Raw genomic sequence first — 22,553 nt, forward strand, 5'->3', positions numbered from 1 at the left:
CATGTCATTTATTTGCAAGTAATCTTTCTTGCAAAGAATGCTGTCATTGACAATAATGAGAATAATAGTAACATTTGTTAAAGCACTTCATATGTATTTAGCACTGTCTTGTGCTGTAGGTACTATCATCATTTCTGTTTTACAAATGAGAAAACTGAGGCGCACTCAGAGGCCCAAGATTTCGCACTTACTTGCGTGAAGCCTGTATTTGAATGTATGTCTGTTTCCAGAGCTAATCTTCTTAAGCAGTATAAAGAAATGAATTTCTTTATTGCAAATAGCTTCCATCCTACATTTAGGGAGGTATATAACCTACTTATGGGAAGAAAATAGGGAAAGTGTAATTTGTAATTTTTTTAGATCTGAATTTTAGTGTCCAGTTTCTTTTTTGCAAATAAATGTTCTTGGAGAAGGACATATTTCCACTTTTACACTGTGTTACAAAGAAGCCCACCCAACTCAAAAAATTAGGTTAAAGTCCAGGTCAAGGAAGGTGATAACTGTACTCTTTTGTCCTTTATGAGTGTGTTCATACCTTTCATATCAGAAAATTGACTGTTGAAAATATATATATTTTTTTTTTTTTTTTTTTTTTTTTTTTTTTCGGTACGCGGGCCTCTCACTGTTGTGGCCTCTCCCGTTGCGGAGCACGGGCTCCGGACGCGCAGGCTCAGCGGCCATGGCTCACGGGCCTAGCCGCTCCGCGGCATGTGGGATCTTCCCAGACCGGGGCACGAACCTGTGTCCCCTGCATCGGCAGGCGGTCTCTCAACCACTGCGCCACCAGGGAAGCCCGAAAATATATTTTTGATGCTTTTCCTTGATTTTATCTGCATTGATTAGCTTATTTCAAAAAATAAATGTAATGATAAAGCCAATTCTAAAGTCTTTTTAAAATACAGATTGAGTTCTTTTACGAATGAAAAAGATTTACATTTTAGATTCGACTTTCACTGTTTAATTCCCTTCTCTTTCCCTATGCTGTTTCTATAGGTCTTTTGTTCCTCTCTCTTGTCCTGATTTCCTTGTCCCAAGTCCTGAACAGCACCTGCCACAGTGCTTTCCATGTAGTAAGGGTTAAGTAAATAATATCTGCTGGTGAATGCATGAATCAATGAGCGCTGTGAATTTTTTTCAGATTTTTTTCATCTCCTTTGTCTGCTTTATCTCACCCACTAGAGGGTGCTATGAGCATACATAATTAAGAAAATGTAGGGCAATTAATTTTTCTCTTAAGATATCATGACATTTATCTACAATGTAATAGAAAAATGAAAAGGATTTTCTCTATGTGTAAGTAATATAACTGTAGGCTTTTATTTAATGTACCTTGACATCACATTTTATTTGTTCTGAGGCAACCTCTATACTAACCATTTCATATTTATTTAAGAAGTGCCCAGAGTCAAATGATATTGATATCAATTAATTCTTGTCAGCACTCGACGATAACTGCTTAAAATTGCATATTTATATTGAAATGCATGGAATACATGTATTTTTGTTGAATAGGAACAGGAAAAAAATGTGATTTTTATTTTATGTAATAAAGAGGACAGTTAAGGCAATTGTAAAGTACAATATAATTGAACTCTATATACGATACATTTTACAGCTAAAGTTGCCCTTAACATTTTTCCTAAACCTTGCTTTTTAAGTAAGTTATCTCCTTCCCTAAACATTTTGCACACACACACAAACACACACACACACACACACTTCAAACCTTTTGTCTACAAACAAAAGCAGTGTATTTTCAATCCCCAGACTTATTCTGACACAATTTAAAAATAATTATAAAACACACGTAGTTCTAATTATGTTTGGCATTCAGTGACCCAAGAACTATATTTTGGTTATTTTCAGACACATACAGGTCATTAAAAATATTAAACCTAAAGGGAAATTTTTGAAAGTTTATAAGGAATATTTAAATTATTTCTAAAGGAATAAACATTTCTTAATAGCCAGTTGGCTTTGCTTTATTTTTACTGTTTCTGTATTAAAAAGGGCTTTTACAACAATTTTTAGAGGTATGTTTTATAATTTTTTTGTTATTACCAATAAGACGATTTGTTTGTTATGTATTTGTCTATTACAACAGAGCATCTGGCACGTTTTATAATATATTTAGCAAGCTTAAAAAAATATACAATGCTGCCTCCAGAAGGAATTTCTGGAAATAACAGTTTGTCATTTCTATAGCCTATATATATAAAATTCTCTCTTGGTCTTTAAAGTATAATTTTGTTTTATTATGAAATACAGTAGTAAAGAAGATAGTATAACAAACATCTACGTGCCTATCATCCAAACTTAACATTTCTAAATGTTTTGCACACTTATTTCAGGTACTTTTAATTTTAAGAAATGAAATTTCTACATGTGGAACCTTCTTTGTACCTCTGCTTGTTCTAATTTTTTGCTCCCAAATATCCTCTTTTTATTTATCCTAACATGTACATGTGCACACCCATGTTTATTATGCTTTTATTTTATATACTTTTGTCTGAAAAATGCATATGGTTATGTATCATTCTATAATTTGCTTTTTTCCTTTGACATTATATTTGTAAGATTTATCCATGTTAATATATGTGTCTGCATTAATACCGGCCTGTCTTAATAATCATACCTTTATTTTTAAATGATATTTCATAGGTTAAGCCCTCACTCCCAGTTCAGTCTTCAAAACTAACTTGACTGTTCACTTTCAGATCAGTTTTTACAATTCCTTGAAAGGCACTGGAGATTTAGATAGAAACTGCATTGATTTTAAAGAATAATTAATTAGGAAATTATCTTTATAATGTTGAAACTTTTCATTTATGATTATGGTATCTTTCACCTTGTGTCTGGCCTTCTTTAAGTCCTTTGTAGATTATATACATTTACTGCACTAATATATTATGTATATTAAAAAGAATTACAGAGTAATAAATGTTCAAAAAGAATGACATAAAAGTAAATAGAAATAGACATATTTCCTTCCATCATCTTACTTTGGAGAACATGAGGAAAATCAGTTTTGTCATCTTGTGTGTGTGTGTGTGTGTGTGTGTGTGTTTTCCTTCTCTGACTCTATTTACCCTGCTCCCCTGCTGTTCTGTCAGTGGAAGAAGTCAGAGAAGAAAAGACTAAGTGCCTTACCTCCTTATAAAACCCATGATTGGATGGGAAAAAGATCCTTGAGGATGAAGGAGTAGCTCTGGGAGTGTGGATTTTTTTCCCCTTATTTTTTCCCCCCATTTCTCTCCTCCATCACATCCAGAGGGTGATGAGGAGAAATACAATGAACTGAAACAGCAGTAAGCAGAGGTGGGAGGTTGGTTTACTACCTTCTCTTTCTTTATTTTCCCCCATGTATAGATTTTCTGTTACACAGAATCTCACCACTGTTAATCTTGACCTTGTAGGAAAAAAAGAATGGTAGTCCCACAGTCATCAGCAGTCAGGAGTGCCGCTTTATACAAATGAATTAAATTTCCTAGTTGGTAACTAACTCCTTTTGTTTATAACTCTTTCTTCATAAAAATGTGATTTAGGTAATACAGCTTCTTCCCTTGAGTATGTGTCAGTTTCTTTAATAAACATTCTGCATCTGTCTCTTTTTAAGTCTTCTACATTAAAAGAATATCAAATACTCCGTAATTAAAGATATTTTTAAGACTAAGTTCAGCAAAACATCTAAAATTATAGGACATTTCGTTCAAAACTATAATTGGTTTAAATCTATATTTGAACTCGTAGAAGGTGTTTCACATTATGGTGTACAGACAAAAATATTTACAGAAATTTTCTTTGCATAGAACTTGTGGAATAGAGGGGGTTTATTATTTTGATAGAGTAGCACATTTAAACATACTTTCTAGTATTCTCATAATGAGAGTGTTTTAGTGATCATATTTAATTAAATCTTACTTAAATTAGTTAAAGTAGGTTATTTTCAGAAACCTTAACCAAATAGGTTCTTAATCAAATAGAGGGCTTGGATTGGATTTAGGTAATAGGTTTCTTAGCTACCCTATCTTACCAATGCTAAGACTCAATCTTATTTAACATTTTAATATCTGTAAAATGGAAATATGCCTTTACATTTGAAAAATACATACATACCTATACATGCATATGTATGTATACAAACACATACACACACACACACACACACGTTTTGGTTTTGATCCAGTGTCCTTGGGGCTGATATTGAGTACACATTAGTAGAACATACCACTTTCCTTTCTGATGAGTCAACATCCCGGGTTATTGGTCTGTGCCCCATGTTAATTGTTAAATATTGTATCAAAAATTGTTTGATTTTTCTCCATTTTCTAAATAATAAATCATCTGCTTTTAGGTTGGAAGCTTTCTTAGAATTTATAGCCTACATACCAAACTTCAGTCAGTCAATTCAGAGAACCTGGCAACATTTTTAGCCCTAGAGTTTCATCTCCATGGAGGCACCAGTTACGGTCGGGGAATCAGAGTCTTGCCAGAAAGTAACTCTGATGTGGATCAACTGAAAAAGTAAGCATATTATAAACCTATTTAGAAATTGTAAATAAGGTATTAATTAAGCTGATTTCTAGGATAATATTGTTCTGAGGTGGGAAGGGGGGCTCTAAGAGGTCTCTTGTAATTGATCCTCAGAGCCTTCCTTGCCATTCATTATTCATTTTTTTAAATAGATGAACCAAATGAAACAAATCAAGTGATTGTAGGTTCAAATAGCTACATAGTAGCAGAGCTGGGTTTATAGTCTAGGTTTTCCAATAGTTACTTATGCTGTTAACTCTACTCTTTGCACTCATGTTCTTCTACCATTTGCCACCTTCTCCAGGTACAGAAACAAACAGTGGAAACTGGAGCTTAGCTAAAGTTTGGAAAACTTGATATATATGTCTAGGGTGCCAAACATACTTGATCAATCATGGACAAAATACTGCCTTTTTTTTTTTTTTTTTTTCTTGCGGTACGCGGCCCTCTCACTGCCGTGGCCCCTCCCATCGTGGAGCACAGGCTCCGGACGCACAGGCCCAGTGGCCACAACCCCACAGGCCCAGCCGCTCTGCGGCATGCGGGATCCTCCCGGACCGGGGCACAAACCCGCGTCCCCCGCATTGGCAGGTGGACTCCCAACCACTGCACCACCAGGGAAGCCCCAATACTGCCTTTTTAAAGTGCGTATAACCGAGAAAATAGGTAATGAAAATATTTCAGGGTATCATATTTTTAAAACTTTTAGGTGTGCCCAGAAAGTGAATAGTACCTTAAATCCTGCTACACTTGCAGTTCCCTTTTCCTTGAAGTACTCCTGTTAATGATATGTGCAGAAACTCTTTGACGCGTATTCTAGGGAAATAAAAATTCTTCTACATATTTTCAAAGAGTTACAGAAAATATCCTTTTCAGTAAATTGAAATGACATAGCTATTTTCCAAGTTTTAATATATTGAAATCAATATGAATTTATCATCAATGAAATTAGCTATTTTACTAACCTTCTATCAGTTTCCCTACTTTATTTCTCATATTGCAATATATAGCCACATAGTATTTCACTACTTGAGTCTAGAATGAGATTGTTCTGACTTAGAATGTCATCCATTAAATACCCAGCTTATTTGCAGTATTTCATCATCCCACTGTTCTACTTGTGTCTTTCTAGACTTAGGTTTTTAAAATTTGAGGGTCTCTTGGAATGCCCTGATAATCTGTTAAAAAACTATAGTCCTCCTGAAGAATGCATACACACACAGAATTTTTTATACAATTTCAGTGAGCTCTTGGTTTCTTTGGGTAGAGCTAAACTGATCATTGTTTGACTTTGTTTTATGCAATTAAAAATTCTATTCTTTCAATTACAGGGTTTTAGAATCTGTAGATTTGCCAGCCAATCAGTGTTTAGAGGGTATATGTCAATCAGAACATGAGGACAGCTTTTCAAATATTTCAAGTAAGGACAGTTCTTTTAATTTATTAAACTACAGTTGATTTACAATATTGTGTTAGTTTCAGGTGTACAGTGTCAGATTCTTTTCTGTTATAGGTTATTAACAAGATATTGAATATAGTTCCATGTGCTTTACAGTAAATCCTTGTTGTTTACCTATTTTATATATAGTGGTGTTTATTTATTAATCCCATGCTCCTAATGAGTAAGGATAATTTTTAATGTTGCCAGTTTAGTTTCTGCTAAGTAAAATGACTTTATCAACATAAATTCTCTTTTTTAATATCTTCCTATTAAATCCATATTCATTGTAAAGAAACATGCTAAATCTTTATCAGTGTCCTGTGCAAAGGTAAACGTTACTCCTCCCTTACCTGTATAGTTACATTTTCAAATTGCAGTGGTAAGGATTACTTGGTTTGTGATATATGTAGTGTTAATGTGTTTATATATGAATTTACTATAAATCTGTATTTCCTAGTAAACTATTTTGCTCATCAATTTCTAAAAGGAACAAAGATTGTTTTTGCTGCTTTATTTCAAATAGCCCAAGTATTTTTTGATCATACATATCTTAGAGTTCCCAGTTTTATTGAGTTAAGTACCTAATTACAAAATGTTAACAAACAGTTGGTTGTGTATTTATATTAATTGCCTACCTGAACAGGTGACTATTCAAACCTAAATTTTAAAACACTCAATCTGTAAGATTTTTTTCTTTACCATTTTGTGTCAGTATTTGCTTATACATTCTGACACCTAGAATCTATGTCATGTTTCTATCCCCTATTTTTTTTTTTTACAACCTAACTCCTTCCCTACTATGATCTATGAGTATTTACTCTCTTTCTGTATCAGTAATGATAAGCATTAAAATTAACATGTGTGGCTTGATAGGCACTTAGTCAATGCCTACAGCCATTATTATTTAATCCTAACAGCACTCCTATGAGATTGATATTATTCTTCCCTTTTATAGAAAGGAAACTGAGGCTTTGAGTGATGGGAGTCATATAATTTGTCCAGGGTCACTTAGCTATTAACTGATGGCAAAGTCAGTCAGATTCAAATGCAGGCTATTTGATTTTTTTGTACATATTTATTTCTTCATTTTCTCTGCCTTAGAATTATTCATATTTCCTAGCACGCTGGTGATAGCATTTTGGCCTAATCTGTGATTATTTAAGCTGCCATTAGGAGGCCAGTTTACTTCAACTGACAATCATTTGGAGACAGTATTAATTTGTAATTATACTTTTTGAAATCCCTTTTCTCCTTTTAAAAGGTTTTTCTAATCGTTTTTAAATTACAAAAGTAGTACATGTGACAGTATCAAGGTACGTAGCCTTCCCATGCCTTTATGCCCACTTGCTGAGGTAAAGTTAACAGTTTAGTGTGATTTCTTCAACATCTTCATGTTTATATGAATATATATACTTCTACATAAACAGATACGAGTTCTCCCTCTGTTTAAAAGTTTTACAAAAATGGGACGATACTAGACTAGCTGCTTTATTTAACAATGTATCACAGACCTCTTTCTGGGGTAATTCATATAGCTCAAACTCATTCTTTTAATAGTTACATTATATTTTATATGAATCTAACATTATTAATTAAGCCATTTTCCATTTGATAGACATTCAGGTTGTTTCCAGTTTCTTACTCTTACAAATACTTCTTTAATAAACACCCTTGAACAATTGTACTTTCGTGCTTATTGTTTCTCTAAAATAAACTCGTAAAGGTGGGGTTGAAGGATCAAAGAGTAAGCACATCTGTTATTTTCATAAATGATGCCAGATTATATGCCAAAATGTCATAGGATTCATATGCAAATAACAGTGTGGGAGAATGTCCTTTCCTCACACTCTCAGTGGTATTGGCCGTTGACACTATAAGTAATTTTTTGACAATTTCGTAGGTATAAGGTGATATCTTATTTATCTTCTCTGAGTACATGGAAACTTAAAAATCTTATTACGTATATATTGGCCTTTTTTACTCCTTCTTTGAATTGTCTGCTCTTACCCTATACCTGATTTGCTGTCGGGTTCTTTATTTTTTTTCTTATCAGTTTTGTGGGAGATTGTTGTATATATTTTGCAATATTTTCTCTATTATTGTTTAACTTCATGCAGAATGGCAGATATTAAGTAATCAGATTCTTTGAAATTCTACTTTGCTCACTTAAGGTTCTCTTGCCATGGATTCTTATGCCATTTATTAGTGATGTTGAGGAAGATGGACAAGTAATACATGTTTGTATATGATGCCACATACAATAAATTATAAAAATATAACATACTATTATATATAATAGAATGTAGTAAGCTAAAGTAGTTGCAAAATATGGATACTTTTTTAAGTCTTAAATTCTTCATTTTGGAAAGCATTATTAAAACTTATTGCTATGGAAATTGAGTTATTTGTAGTGAGGTGGATGGACCTAGAGTCTATCATACAGAGTGAATTAAGTCAGAAAGAGAAAAACAAATACCATATGCTAACACATATATATGGAATCTTAAAAAAAAAAATGGTTCTGAAGAACCTAGGGGCAGGACAGGAATAAAGACGCAGACGTAGAGAATGGACTTGAGGACATGGGGAGGGGGAAGGGTAAGCTGGGACGAAGTGAGAGTGGCATGGACTTACATATACTACCAAATGTAAAATAGACAGCTAGTGGGAAGCAGCCGCATAGCACAGGGAGATCAGCTAGGTGCTTTGTGACCACCTAGAGGGGTGGGATAGGGAGGGTGGGAGGGAGATGCAAGAGGGAGGAGATATGGGGATATATGTATATGTATAGCTGATTCACTTTGTTATAAAGCAGAAAGTAACACACCATTGTAAAGCAACTATACTCCAATAAAGATGTTTAAAAAAAAAGACTTATTGCTATGATCACTACTTTTGCTTTTTTTGTTAAAGTAAAATCATATTTTATGGTATTCATCAAGTCATCCTATTAAGTTTGGTAAATTTATTATTTTATCCACCTATCCCTTTATTCCCTTCAATGTATTTTTTCAACACAAGAAAAATTGTCGAACACACAGAAAAGTTGAAACAATTGTACAGTCAACACTCATATACCCACCATCCGATTCTCTAGTTAACATGTTATTCTCTTTGCTGTGTCATTTATCTCTTTTTAATGCATCAATCCAGTTTATTTTTTGATGCATTTCAAAGTAATTTGCAGACATAAGTACATCTCCTAAACACTTCAATGAATGAACATCATTATCTAGAGTTAAATATTTGTTTAGAATTCTCTTTTATTTTTGAGGTAAGTTATATTCAATGAAATAGGCAACCTAGGTGTATCATTTCATGAGTTTTGGCTAACACATAAACTGCATAACCTAAGTCCCTCTTAAAATCAAGACCATTACCTTTTTGCAGAAATCTCCCTCGTGCTCTTTCCCAGTCAATCCTCACCCCCATACCCACCCCAGAAGTCCTGATTTTTTCCACCATAGATTAATTGTGCCTGTTCTAGAACTTCAAATAAATGCAATAACATGTTATGTACTCTTGTACATACTATTTGTTTTTGAGATTCATCCATGTTGCATATATCAGTGGTTTATTCCTTTTTAATGCTTAGTATTATGGTATGACATAGACATTTTTGAAAATATGAATTTCCAGTTGCAGCACCATTTTTTTTTTTAAAGATGGCTTTGGTGTCTTTGTCAAAAATCAAATGAGTATAAATGTGGATTTACTTCTGAGCTTTGTGTTCAGTACTTAGTAGTGTGGTGTTAAGTAAGCATTTTTTTTTCCTCATACTAATTTCCAGTTGTTGCAGAACCATTTTTTGAAAAGCGTTTTGCTTTCCATTTGGATTGCTTTGCTGCCTTTATCAAAACTCAAATGACCATGTAAATGTGGGTTTATTTCTGGACTTTCTATTTAATTCTGATAATATTATTTGTCATTCTTTATGTCAGTACCATATTCTTTTGTTTACTATAGCTTTATAGTAAATCTTGAAGTCATATAGTATAAGTCCTCCAATTTTGTTCTTTTTCAAGATTATATTCTAGATTCTTTGCCATTTCCACTTAAGTGATAGAATCTGCTTTTCTATAATAAAGCCTATGCAATTTTGATTAGGATTTTATTGAATCTACAGATCTATTGGGAAGAATGTCAGTTCCTAACAATATTGAACCTTCCAATCCATGAACAAATGACATGAATCCATAAACAAATTTCACCATTTGTTTAGATTTCTTCAGTTTCTCTCAGTAATGTTTTATAGTTTTCAATGCCACATTGAGCTTTTAATGGATTTTAAAACTGTAATTCCTCTTTCCTTTTTTCCTGATAGGCTCTGGATCAGTATCACTATATGAGGTAGAAAGATGTCAACAACTGTCAGCTACAAGTAAGACCATTTTCATTTTTGTATTATGGGCACAAGAGTGAGTATTATGAAGTCTGTCCTTGTACTTATCTATCCACGAGGACAAAAACATATCCGTGTTAATTTTAATCAATTCACACTATGTATTTAGTGGTGTGTCCATAAAGGAGTTCCTTAAAATATGCCCCAAAACTTTAATGTAAGCAATGATAGTTAATCTATCAGATACCCACCTTCTGATACTTCAGCTAAGATTTAAAAAAAAAGTAACTATTTCTAAGCAGAAGTCTATTAAATAAAATTCTGTAATATACTATTATAAAGATATGAGTTTCTCATTATTGGAGAAAGGACGTATAATTATGAAATGGGCTAGAAGAAAGAAGCTGTGGTATTGTATTAGAATTGGAGGTGTCAGTATGTACTCATGGTTTTAGAGACAGATACAGAAATAGATATATGGGTGTTTGTATATATGTATTCACTCACATATACATTCATACACATGCAGGTGCACGTGTATAAGTATAGGTATGAACATGTGTGCATATGTGCCTGAGCTCTGTTGATGAAAGGGCATAAAAACAAGTACACCCAGTAGCAATGAGTACACCTAGTGCACAGATCTTAGTTTATAAATAATATCCCCAATCAGGGCTTCTTGGAGAAATAGCAGATTCCAGGGTTGGGACAAGAGAATTATAAGGTGATTCTGAACATCTTGTTGTGCCAGAAAGTAGAGAATTTCTCAGGTTAATGGTGGCAGATGTCAAATCTCATACAATTTGAGTATCAAAATAAAAAGTACTGGTGATGGCATAGAACTGATTGAATAAAGTAGGAATCTATTAGTCCATATGGATAGTAAATAAATGAACAAAACAAATAAATAAATGAGGTTGAATGGAAAGCTGTTATTTAAAATAGAATGGCAGCTGATAAATGTAAAGAATAATGAAGTTAGAGAAAAATCACCATTTTTCAATCATGACAGTAATTATTTAGTTGCTAATCGTCAATGGATCTTAAACTAGCAGGATCCTAAATGTTTAATGAAATTGGGATATTTATATTTTATCAAATACTTTCTTATTATGTATGAAGGGGGAAATAATAAGTTTATAGTGGAGAAACCTGCTGAACACCACCTTAATCAGCTGAGCAAAGTTAACATACCCAGGAATAAAAACACTGATATCATGTGTCTTTTGATGTCATGCAATGAGAAGGCCACAATATCACTTACACAGTAGTATTCCTACCAAAAATGTGTAATTGGTATCTGATCATGAGAAAAACCAGACACACCCAAATAAATGGCCTCTACTCCTCAAATATATTAGCGTCCTGAAAGACAAAGAAGAGCTGAGGAACCATTCTCTACATTGAAGGACTCCAAAGAGACAGGAAAAATAAATGCTACACATGGTTCAGGATTGGGTCCTAGACCTGAAAATAAAATGCTAAATAAGAGCATTATGGGGATAGTGGGAGAAATTTGAATAATGTCTGTTGATTCCGTGATAATCAATGTTAAGTGTTCTGATGTTGAACATTACATTGTAATATGTTAATGAAATTGCTTGTTCTTGTGAAATACATACTGAAGTACTTAGGGATAAAGGGACAAAATGTATAGAAGTTACTATCACGTATCTGCAAGGTTTATGTATATATGGAGAGATGGAGATAATGACAGTTGGAGATGATGATAAATGTGGCAAAATGTTACCAAAATTGGCAATTAATACAACTTAATTGGATTTGATTGTGTATGTTTGTTTCACGGGGATTCATGCCATGAATATACTTATATCCTTGCAGATTTCTCTAACTTAATTCAAAAATTCTTTATAGTACTTACGGATCATCAGTATTTGGAGAAAACCCCACTGTGTGCTATTTTGAAACAAAAAGCTCCTCAACAATATCGTATCCGAGCAAAATTGAGGTTATATAAGCCCAGAAGACTCTTTCAGTCTGTTAAACTTTATTGTCCTAAGTGTCATTCACTGTAAGTATTTTCCATAACAAAACCAAAGTTTTCATTTCATGAAATGTGTGTATATATGTTTTCTTATGTGTCAGTTTAAGTCCTGACAGTGAGTAAACTGTGATTTTAATGTATTGTATTTTGAAAGAATGGTAATCTTTTTAAGAGAAAACACTAATTCTTAGAAAATAAATCCTTTTGATGTTTCTTAGTAATAATAAATAAAAGTAGTTGCTGTTTTCAGATCTGAAATTCAATTTAGTAGCTCTGATAAATGCAAACAAATAATAACTGTGAAAAGCTGTATAGCACAGGGAACTCAGCTGGGTTCTCTGTGATGGCCTAGTTGGGTGGGATGGGGCCGAGGGGAGGTCCAAGAGAGAGGGGATGTGTGTATGCGTATGGCTGATTCACTTCGCTGTGCAGCAGAAACTAACACAACTTTGTAAAGCAATTATACTCCAATAAATAAATAAATAAATAAATATAATAATTTTAAAAAAGAAAATATTTTGGGGGGGGCCTTTCTCATTTGTCACAAAAAAATCTTGAAAGTAAACCATTGTTAGCTAAAATCCTTAAATAGAAAAGATTTCTGGTTAGTTGAAATTCCTAATTAAGTGTTAAGAGAAAGCCTTGTTGGAAATATTCCTGTCCTGCTTAGTAACTACCACACAGTGGACATAATTTGAACTTTTGTTGGTGATTAAGGATTTCTCAGTTCCTCAAAAGCTTTATTCTAAACATCAATTATTTTATAAATAAGTAAATAAATTTATAAGACATTAGAATGAATATGTACTTACTAACTCAAGACATATTCTGAAAATTATTTTTAATCCCTCTTCTTTGTTATGCAATTTGACTGTCTTCCCTCTATATATGTAACATGAACATGTATATACATCTCCATTATATTTATGTGTGTGTACATTGTGTGTGTGCTGTGTACACTAATGTACATATATTTTCCCCTTCACAATCTAAGTATAATACTGTTTGTGGAGATTTTTGATCATCAGATCTCCTTATACAAAACAGGGGACCATCTTCTACCCATTTGGGCTTGAAATAGTAGTTGGAATTAAAATATAAGTACAGATTTTAGATAGTCTTGAAGTATTATCAAATTATAGTGCGTAAAATTCTGTAAAAATCATATATCTTTGCCATATATAAAACCACCCTCTATGATAATTTTTTTAACAAATAGGGAAATCATCTTAGAAATGTTAAGAGGTTTTACCTAAATTTACACAGCTCATTGGTGACAGAACAAAGACAAGGAAATAGACCTTTTGATTCTAGATTATACGATTTCTACTGTATCATATTTTACCATATGACTTCTGAAAATTATATTCTAGATTAAAAGGAATCAAATGGAATATTGGTTTGCAAAGTAGGTACCCTATGAAAGTGATATTACTTAAGTGGTAAGTGGATATTTAGCTGGAGTGAAGACGGGGCTCCTGCTGGGAAGTTTAGCATTCCTTACAGAGGAGAACAGTTTGGTGCTAGAAATAATGGTGTCACAAAACCAGGCAAGGAAATTGCTGGTGGTTAATGTAATTATGATATGGATCTAATTAGCCATAAAATGTCATCAAATATCTTTCTATTGAATGAGCCATGTAATCTGCAGAGTGTTATCTCCATGTTTTAAAATAAGTAGCTGGTTCATAAGCATATAAACAATTTTTTTATTGGATAGTTTGTTAAATTTGAATTTCCAAGCTTATACCAGTTGTTTTTGTATTATCTCATTGTCAATTATTTTAGGCAAGAAGTTCCACATGAGAGTGATTTGGATATAATTTTGCAAGAGGGTGCAACCAAAACCCCAGATAGCAAACTGCAAAACACATCATTATATGATTCAAATATCTGGACCACTAAAGATCAAGGAGAACGAAAAGTAGCTGTTCATTTTGTGAAAAATAATGGTATTCTCCCACTTTCAAATGACTGTCTAATTTTGATAGAAGGTATGATATTTAAGTTGCTGTTCTATTAGAATATAGCTTTTGCTTATGTGTTTCTCTGATTGATTATTGTTAAATATATTTTAGGGGCAACCTGGGACATATAAAGTCACAATACTGTTAATTTAAATTTCAAATAATGTAATATATATAGCAACTAGATTCAAATACATACATATACACATATATATGTAAATTTATCTGAATGACATTTTGAAATTACACAGTAAACTCAAGCGTTTGCATTTGTCCATCTTGTTGGATTCCTACATGTCATCTTAATGAGACCCAAGGTGACTGCTGAGCTGAATAATAATCAAGAAGCTGCTTGTTATGTATAGTTGCTGTTATCTTGGCCTCTGGATGTCACTCTTGTTTCATAAAAATAGAATGAAAGTCGTCTATTGATAGCTAAATCAAGTAAAGATAACCTGACATATTTTAAGAGAATGAAACTTTGAGTCAAATTTAATTCTGCATTTCTTTTATACTTTTGTCTTATTTTTATCTAATATTTATCTAATAATCCATAATAAAAGGGGACCATCATCTTTAATTTGCATTAGAGAAATCTTTCATTTTGTGAGTGAACTGATCTTTCTTACAATGGATTATGATCATTTTTATTCCTGGCATTTTTCTGTTTATAAAAGTAACACATAATCATTTTAGAAAATAATGTATATATGTGACTACACATGTATATAAACATTGATATTATTTTTGTGAACATCACTTGTTTTAATACATCTATGGCATACCAGAAACTAATTAACTTAATCATCACAACAATCCTGTGAAGTTGGTACTGTTATAAGCTGTTTTTTATACATGAGAAAACTGAACCACAGAGGAGATAAATGTCTTTCCTAGTACAGGTAGTGGGTGGTGAAACTGAATTGCTTCCAGTTTTTTACATAGCAACTCTGTGATGAACTTTATCTCCCCCCTGAAGTGTAATTGGACACAAGGAATTAAGTGAATGTTGCCCAGTTACTTTCTAGTAAAGTTATCATAATGTGCACATGCATTAGCAGCATGTGAGATTATCGGTTCACCTACCCTCCTCCTAATATACTAGAGCTTTAAAAAATTTGGCCATTTTGATGAGTGAGATGTGACATTTTATTCCATTAGCAGTATTTTAATCTGTACCAGGAGATAGATGTAAAAACAGAAGGACACAGACACATACACACACATACATATGGAGTAAATCTATTTATATGGCCTAAAAATAAAATAAAGCTGTGATCCCATCAGGCTTTATTAGAACTGTCCTTGTAGGGCCAACTCAGAGGATGTCAAGTATGCCTTCGGCTCCTTCTGTGCTTTGCTGCCTCCCACAGAATTCTGTGCTGAAGCCATGTTGGCCTTGACGGTCCAAAGGAAGCTTGAATAAAGAAGTCCCCTTAGTTCCTGATCCTATCTTTAAAATTACCAGTCAACCCTCAAGCTTTCAGTCTCACCTCCTATCGCAGTTCCCATCCCACCCTCTAGCCATATTGAACTGGTGATAATTCCTAAACCTAGTATATTCCTCTGGGCCTCTATGCCATTCTGTCACTGTTCTGAGAAATTCTGCTCTAATACGTCTTCAGAAGTAAACTCAATAATTCCCTTTATTCAGCAATTCATATAAAATATTTAACAAACACCTACATGCATCAAGCACTTTTCTGATTTATCAGGCAGATTTGAGTGGTTCTTACTGCATGCTGTATGAACTTCTAGTAGAGCACCTCTTATATTTGTGTTTTATCTGTTTGTAGATTTGTTTATTTATTAGAATGTAAATTCCCCAAGGTCAGAATACATGTTCTTTTAATCTATGTATCTTCAGCACCTAGAGTAGTAAACCTGGCATGTAACTGGCTCTCAGTAAATATTTATTGAATATATAAGTACATCCAAAGTAGTAACAGTTTACCTTACAGAGCCTTTTAAAAAAGTCAAATGAAAGTGTATGTGAAAGCACTTTAAAAGGGTTTCATCAAAATGTAAGCTATTTTTATTTTATCATATTTCTGAGTATTGTAACTCTAAGCATAGGCTAAGACCTAACTGTAGGATGACACAGCAAACCTGTGGTTTCCAGCTATCACAGAGCTGAGGGAAGAGGTATGGGAGCTGGGCAAGTTAAAATGCCATGAAACTTGCTGTTCTTGTAAGATTTATCCACTTTTTTGAATAAACACTCCTTGGATTGTTGCAAGCCTTTGGTTAATTTCTAGAGTTCTGAAAAAGTTGAATTTGACGATTTTTGCCAAAGTTGTTTTTGCTATTATGGAGAAGTGTATTTTTGGACGTTCTTACTCTGCTATGCCAGAAATGCTTCCTCCTCACAATTGAATTTTAACATTACAAATTTTACACAAATTTTAGGAAATACTCAGAAGTATTTTTATAAATCATATTCTCTTTCCCTGGAGAGGAAGAATTATCAATCTAAGTGAAAAATACACCAGAAAAGGTACCGGGGGTTTGAGTAATCAGAGATAATGCTGCCTTTTAATAATTGTGCGCCGTTGAGCATACTTCCTTCTCAGCCAGCATGATGGTGTTAATACCCACCCTGTCGTAGCATTAGGGTAAGTAAGTGTGATGGTCTCCATAGGAAAAATGAATAAACACTCTACAGGAATTCCTATTACATAAACTGTTTGCATCTATATTTAAATTCAGTGTTAAACTGAAAAGATTTATTTCAAACTCAAGACTAAATTTGTCCAGACATTAGTAGTATATAGCAAATTTAATAATGGGAATCCTGTCATGCTTTGACTCTCAACTTCGTTCTTTTTAGATCATTTGAACCAAACTATTCCTGGCATAAAGAGCAATTTGTATAAATTTTAAAAGTTCATATTTCACAAACCTTATATTTTGCTCAAATCTCAGCATTTTTGCTCAGTGTTTTCTTTAATCAATGAATAGGATCCTAAGCTTACAAATTATTAACAATAAATGTATAAGTGCATTAAATCTCTTAAATTCATGGTATTTGTTGTCTTTTTCTGTCAATCCCTTTAGTCCTTTACTGTTGATCATGTGTTACTTAATAAGTACCCCAGTTTGCTTACTTTATATTTGTACTACTTGAAGGGTTTATTTGTTCTCTTTTAATAGGAGGTACACTTAATGAAATCTGCAAACTCTCAAACAAGTTTCATAGTGTAATTCCTGTGAGATCTGGCCATGAAGACCTGGAAGTCCTTGACCTTTCAGCACCATTCCTTATACAAGGAAAAATACATCACTATGGGTATGTTTTCAATAATGGGAATTTTATTTATTATTTTATTCCACTCGTTACTGTATATTCAGTGGATACTTATTTAGTACCAATTTATAGGTACTAGATTTTTTGGCATATATCTATTATTTGGATACCATATATATTGAGTGCCTACAGTATGCTAAGTTTAAGGCTGTCCCAAAAGCTAATATTCATTTGCTTTCTTTCATAACAATTTAGATATTAGTTACAGAGAAAGTTCAAAGCTGTATCCTAGTAAAAGTTAAGTGATTGAATTCCAGAATTTCTGTGCCACAAAGTTATAAATGAGTTGCCACTGAGAAACTGGAAGATATCAGAATACATTAGGAGCTACAAACAGATGTCTAGGTTTGGAAGGAGGCAATATAGATAGAATCTGTTTCCACTTGATGAAACAATCACCCTGGAAGTGCTCTGCTTTGAGAAACCTTGGATTATAGAATATTTTCTGCTTTATTGGAAAATACCAAATTGTTTTTCTAATGATTGTAACATTTTATGGTCCAATCAGCAGTGTGTAAAAATTTGTTTACCCCGGGTTAGCTCTTGGTGTTAGTCTAACTTGTAATTTTGTTAGACTGCTGAGCATCAAATAGTATCTATGTTGTTTTTGTTTGCATTTCCTAGATGACTGGGGAGTTTAAACAAGTCTCATGTTTATTGGCTATTTAGGTTTTCTCTTCTGTGAATTCCATATTCACATTTTTCTTTTCAATTACTGGTCTCTGTTTTGGTTCTTGTGTGTGTGTTTAGATGACTGTAAAAATTCTTTCTATATGAGAGATACTAAACATTTGTCAGTTATGTGCATTTCATCAAACTTCTAGTCCTGTACTTTTTAACTGTGCTTCCTTATGTTTTACAGATTTTTTAAATATTAATATAGTCATATTTACCAAAATGTTTGACAAGACAAAGTTTTTGCAAAACTTTACTTAGATTTCTGGATCTGATGCTTTTTTAATGGAACAGAAACTAATGCTTCAGTTTCTTACTAGTTACACATCTTTTAAGGATTTCTGTTTCTTCTTGTATCTATTTTATTAATGAAAGTTTTCTAGAGAAGTATTTATCTTTTAAATTTAAATTTATTGAGATAAAATAATTCATAGTACTTTCTGATGATTTTTAAATCTCCTCTTCATCCGTTCTTGAATCCACTTCATATTATTTGCTCCTTTTTTTCCCTTGGACTTTTTTGCCAAAGCAACTAGCTTTTGTTTTTGTTGATGCTCTCTATTTTTTTTATTATTGTTCTTAACTTTATTTTCTTCCTTTACTTTCTATAGGTTTCCTTGGTATTTCTTTTTTGTAATGTTTTTAACTGAATGCTTACCTCACTTAATTCATTATTTTTAATATGTTTTTAAATATTTGTATTTAAGTCTGTAATATACCTCCTGAGAAAATAGCCATAGCTTTAACCGAAGATTTGATACGTAGTGTTTTTCTTGTCACTTCTAAATGTTTCGCAATTCCTATTATGATTTCTTTGGCCCATGAATTATTTCACTGTGTATTTTAAATTTTTCCACACACTCATTTTAGGTGCTGTGTTTTTGTTTGTATTTTAGTTAGATTACTTTTTTTTTTTTTTTAACATCTTTATTGGGGTATAATTGCTTTACAATGGTGTATTAGTCTCTGCTTTATAACAAAGTGAATCAGTTATACATATACATATGTTCCCATATGTCTTCCCTCTTGCGTCTCCCTCCCTCCCACTCTCCCTATCCCACCCCTCCAGGCTGTCCCAAAGCCCCGAGCTAATATCCCTGTGCCTTGCGGCTGCTTCCCACTAGCTATCTACCTTCCTACGTTTGTTAGTGTGTATATGTCCATGACTCTCTCTCGCCCTGTCAAAGCTCACCCTTCCCCCTCCCCATATCCTCAAGTCCGTTCTCCAGTAGGTCTGCATCTTTATTCCTGTCTTACCCCTAGATTCTTCATGACATTTTTTTTTCTTAAATTCCATATATATGTGTTAGCATACGGTATTTGTCTTTTTCTTTCTGACTTACTTCACTCTGTATGACAGACTGTAAGGTCTATCCATCTCATTACAAATAGCTCAATTTCGTTTCTTTTTAAGGCTGAGTAATATTCCATCGTATATATGTGCCACATCTTCTTTATCCATTCATCCGATGATGGGCACTTAGGTTGTTTCCATCTCCGGGCTATTGTAAATAGAGCTGCAATGAACATTTTGGTACATGACTCTCTTTGAATTTTGGTTTTCTCGGGGTATATGCCCAGTAGTGGGATTGCTGGGTCATATGGTAATTCTATTTGTAGTTTTTTAAGGAACCTCCATACTGTTCTCCATAGTGGCTGAACCAATTCACATTCCCACCAGCAGTGCAAGAGTGTTCCCTTTTCTCCACACCCTCTCCAGCATTTATTGTTTCTAGATTTTTTGATGATGGCCATTCTGACTGGTGTGAGATGATAGTTAGATTACTTTTTAACCAAGTAGCGTGATGCATTTCATAATGATTCTTTGAGATTTGTTTAGTTTTGCTTTATCCTAGAATGTGTTTCTTCATAATTTGTACATATTACATAGATTTTAAAAAGAATGTGTATTCTTTAACAGTTGTGTTTAGTGTTTAATAGTGTTTAGTTATGTCCATTAGACAAGCTTGTTAATCGTATCCAAAACTTATCTTTCCTTTGTAACTTTATCTGTCTAATCACTTCTTAGAAACTGTGCTTAACGTCCTCTGTGATTGTAGGTTTGTGACCTATTATTCTGTCAATGTGTGCTTTATATGTTTTGAGTCCTTTTTGCTTGCTCACTCAGGTTCGGTATTTCATCTTCTGGTGAATTCATTGTACTGTATATCCTTATGTAATGACTTCATCTTTAATTGTCATTTTTTGCTGTAAGGTTTATTTTTTTCTCGTTTTCTTATTACTATATCAGAGTTTTTTTGGTTGGTAATTGCATGGTGTATCTTATTCTCATCCCATTGCTTTTATGTTTCTTTGTTGTTATATTTTAGTAGGTCTCATAAATAAATACTTATCAGTAGGTTTTAGTTGTTTTTTAATAGATGAGTTTAAAATATGTTAACTACTGAAACATTTAGGTTTTATTTCTATACTGTATTTCTTGTTGTTTTCCACTTATCATACTATTATTGTTTCTCTTCCCACCCCTTTTTTTGTTATTACTTTATTTTTTTTCCAGTCTTCTATTGGATTAATTTATAAAAATGTTCTCATTTTTCTCATTTTTCCTCTTCTATTACTTTGGAAGTAATGAATTCTCTAATTTATGCCTATTACTCTTAATTTTTAATTTGTATACTTGCTTTATCAATGTCTAAAGTTTAATATCACAGCCTTTTTTTTTTTTGAGAAACTAATACTCGTCATTCAGTTACCTTTTTCTGTTAAAGAAAAAACTTCTATGTATTTAAAGAGTGGAAGGGGATAACATTTAATATAGTTACCCTCTGTTTTCCCCCAGATTGCAAATGAAAAGGAATCTGCATGAACCTTTTGAATGTTGATTTTTATATTTTTATCCAAGCATATTTTCTCATCAACAGCTCCTAAACATTAATACATATAGTAAAAACTAAATTGCTTATACTTAAAATGTTTGTATGTAAGTAAAGCAAAATACCTATACTAGATAGTTTGCGATTTTAGTGTATTATGTAATTTTAGATAGATTTGTATACAAAGGATAACTATAGTACTAGGCATCGTAAACTATGATCCTCTAAATATGTGCTAGTACTGACTTCCTTAGAATAATTTTCTCCTGTTGCTATATTTATAAAATTAAGATGTTGGCTATTCCATATTGTGCCCAGAGCCATAAAATGAAAGAGTCCTTAGAGTTTGTCTCTTTAGACTTTTTGTTTTACCAGATAAGGAAATTAGCCAAATTAATTAACAATCTGCACCTGGAACCTCTCTCATTGTCAACTTAGAGTTGTTTATTCTGAACTGTACTATCTTTTTAGATTACTTCTATTGTAAGAAGCTTATTTTTTTTAGTAATTCTGTTTGTAATATGCACATTACAATACAGGAAGTGCAGTGCTCTTTTGTTTAATAATATACTTTTTAAACTGCATGCTTGAATGGCAAAAATGTTATAATAATTAAATGAGTTGTAATAATTACTTATAATAAATCATTTTTTTCTTTTATTAATTTAGATGTAAACAGTGTTCTAGTTTGAGACCAATACAGAATCTGAATTCCCTGGTTGATAAAACATCGTGGATTCCTTCTTCTGTGGCAGAAGGTAAGCTAAGTTTCTGTGTCCTGTCATTGTAACTGTCTTTGTATAAGGTGATCTCACTGAGAATATTTCAATATTTGTGGATATTGTAAAACCAGAGCAAAGGCTGAACTAAAGTTTAATTGTCCTTAAGTATAACCATTCACAGTGGTCCTAATAAAAGTATAAATGTTTAAAATAATTGAAAACTTACTTTCAAGCATCTGCCAATGTTTTTCAATTATTACATTTTAATAATTTAGTAATCATAAATACAACTTGTGAAAAATCTCTCCAGTTTATAGTATCTTGGTATTGAAAAGAGTTGTATAGATAGCTATTACAACTTTTTACCCAATACAAGTCTTTAGCTGGAGCAACAAGAATCTTTTTATATCACGTTATTAACTGTGGTCATCCAGCCTTGGCTTAAAACTCTTCAGTTACTGGGGACTCGTTACATTGCAAGGTAACGTATCTTACTTTTTAGGTGCAGTACTTAACAGTGAGGCAAAATCTGCTTACCTATAATTTTAACATGGGCCACATTCTGTGTACTAGAATTAAAGTACATCTGTTCCCTCTTCTATAAAATCAACAAACTGTACATTTGAAGATAATCTGTCAAGTTTTCATTGAGTCTTTATTTCTCCAAGCAGGTACCCTCACTTCCTTTGGTACTTTCCCACATTCCTTACTATTTTATTTCTCCTCT

At 32.8% G+C, this 22,553-nt stretch overlaps 1 protein-coding gene across 3 annotated transcripts in view; it reads left to right on the top strand.

Moving 5' to 3' along the window:
* Positions 1 to 22,553, top strand: part of POT1 (protection of telomeres 1) — a 78,910-nt gene that overhangs the window by 50,564 nt on the left and 5,793 nt on the right. For all 3 annotated transcript variants that reach the window (XM_024757803.1, XM_024757801.1, XM_024757802.1), the window contains exons 10-16: positions 4,355 to 4,524; positions 5,865 to 5,953; positions 10,299 to 10,355; positions 12,192 to 12,348; positions 14,110 to 14,315; positions 17,442 to 17,577; positions 21,774 to 21,862. In XM_024757803.1, coding sequence (XP_024613571.1) covers positions 4,355 to 4,524; positions 5,865 to 5,953; positions 10,299 to 10,355; positions 12,192 to 12,348; positions 14,110 to 14,315; positions 17,442 to 17,577; positions 21,774 to 21,862 — 904 coding nt within the window. The remainder of the gene's footprint in view (positions 1 to 4,354; positions 4,525 to 5,864; positions 5,954 to 10,298; positions 10,356 to 12,191; positions 12,349 to 14,109; positions 14,316 to 17,441; positions 17,578 to 21,773; positions 21,863 to 22,553) is intronic.

The sequence above is a fragment of the Neophocaena asiaeorientalis genome, unplaced genomic scaffold, assembly GCF_003031525.2.
Source record: "Neophocaena asiaeorientalis asiaeorientalis breed wild unplaced genomic scaffold, Neophocaena_asiaeorientalis_V1.1 scaffold116, whole genome shotgun sequence".
NCBI classification, from domain to species: domain Eukaryota; kingdom Metazoa; phylum Chordata; class Mammalia; order Artiodactyla; family Phocoenidae; genus Neophocaena; species Neophocaena asiaeorientalis.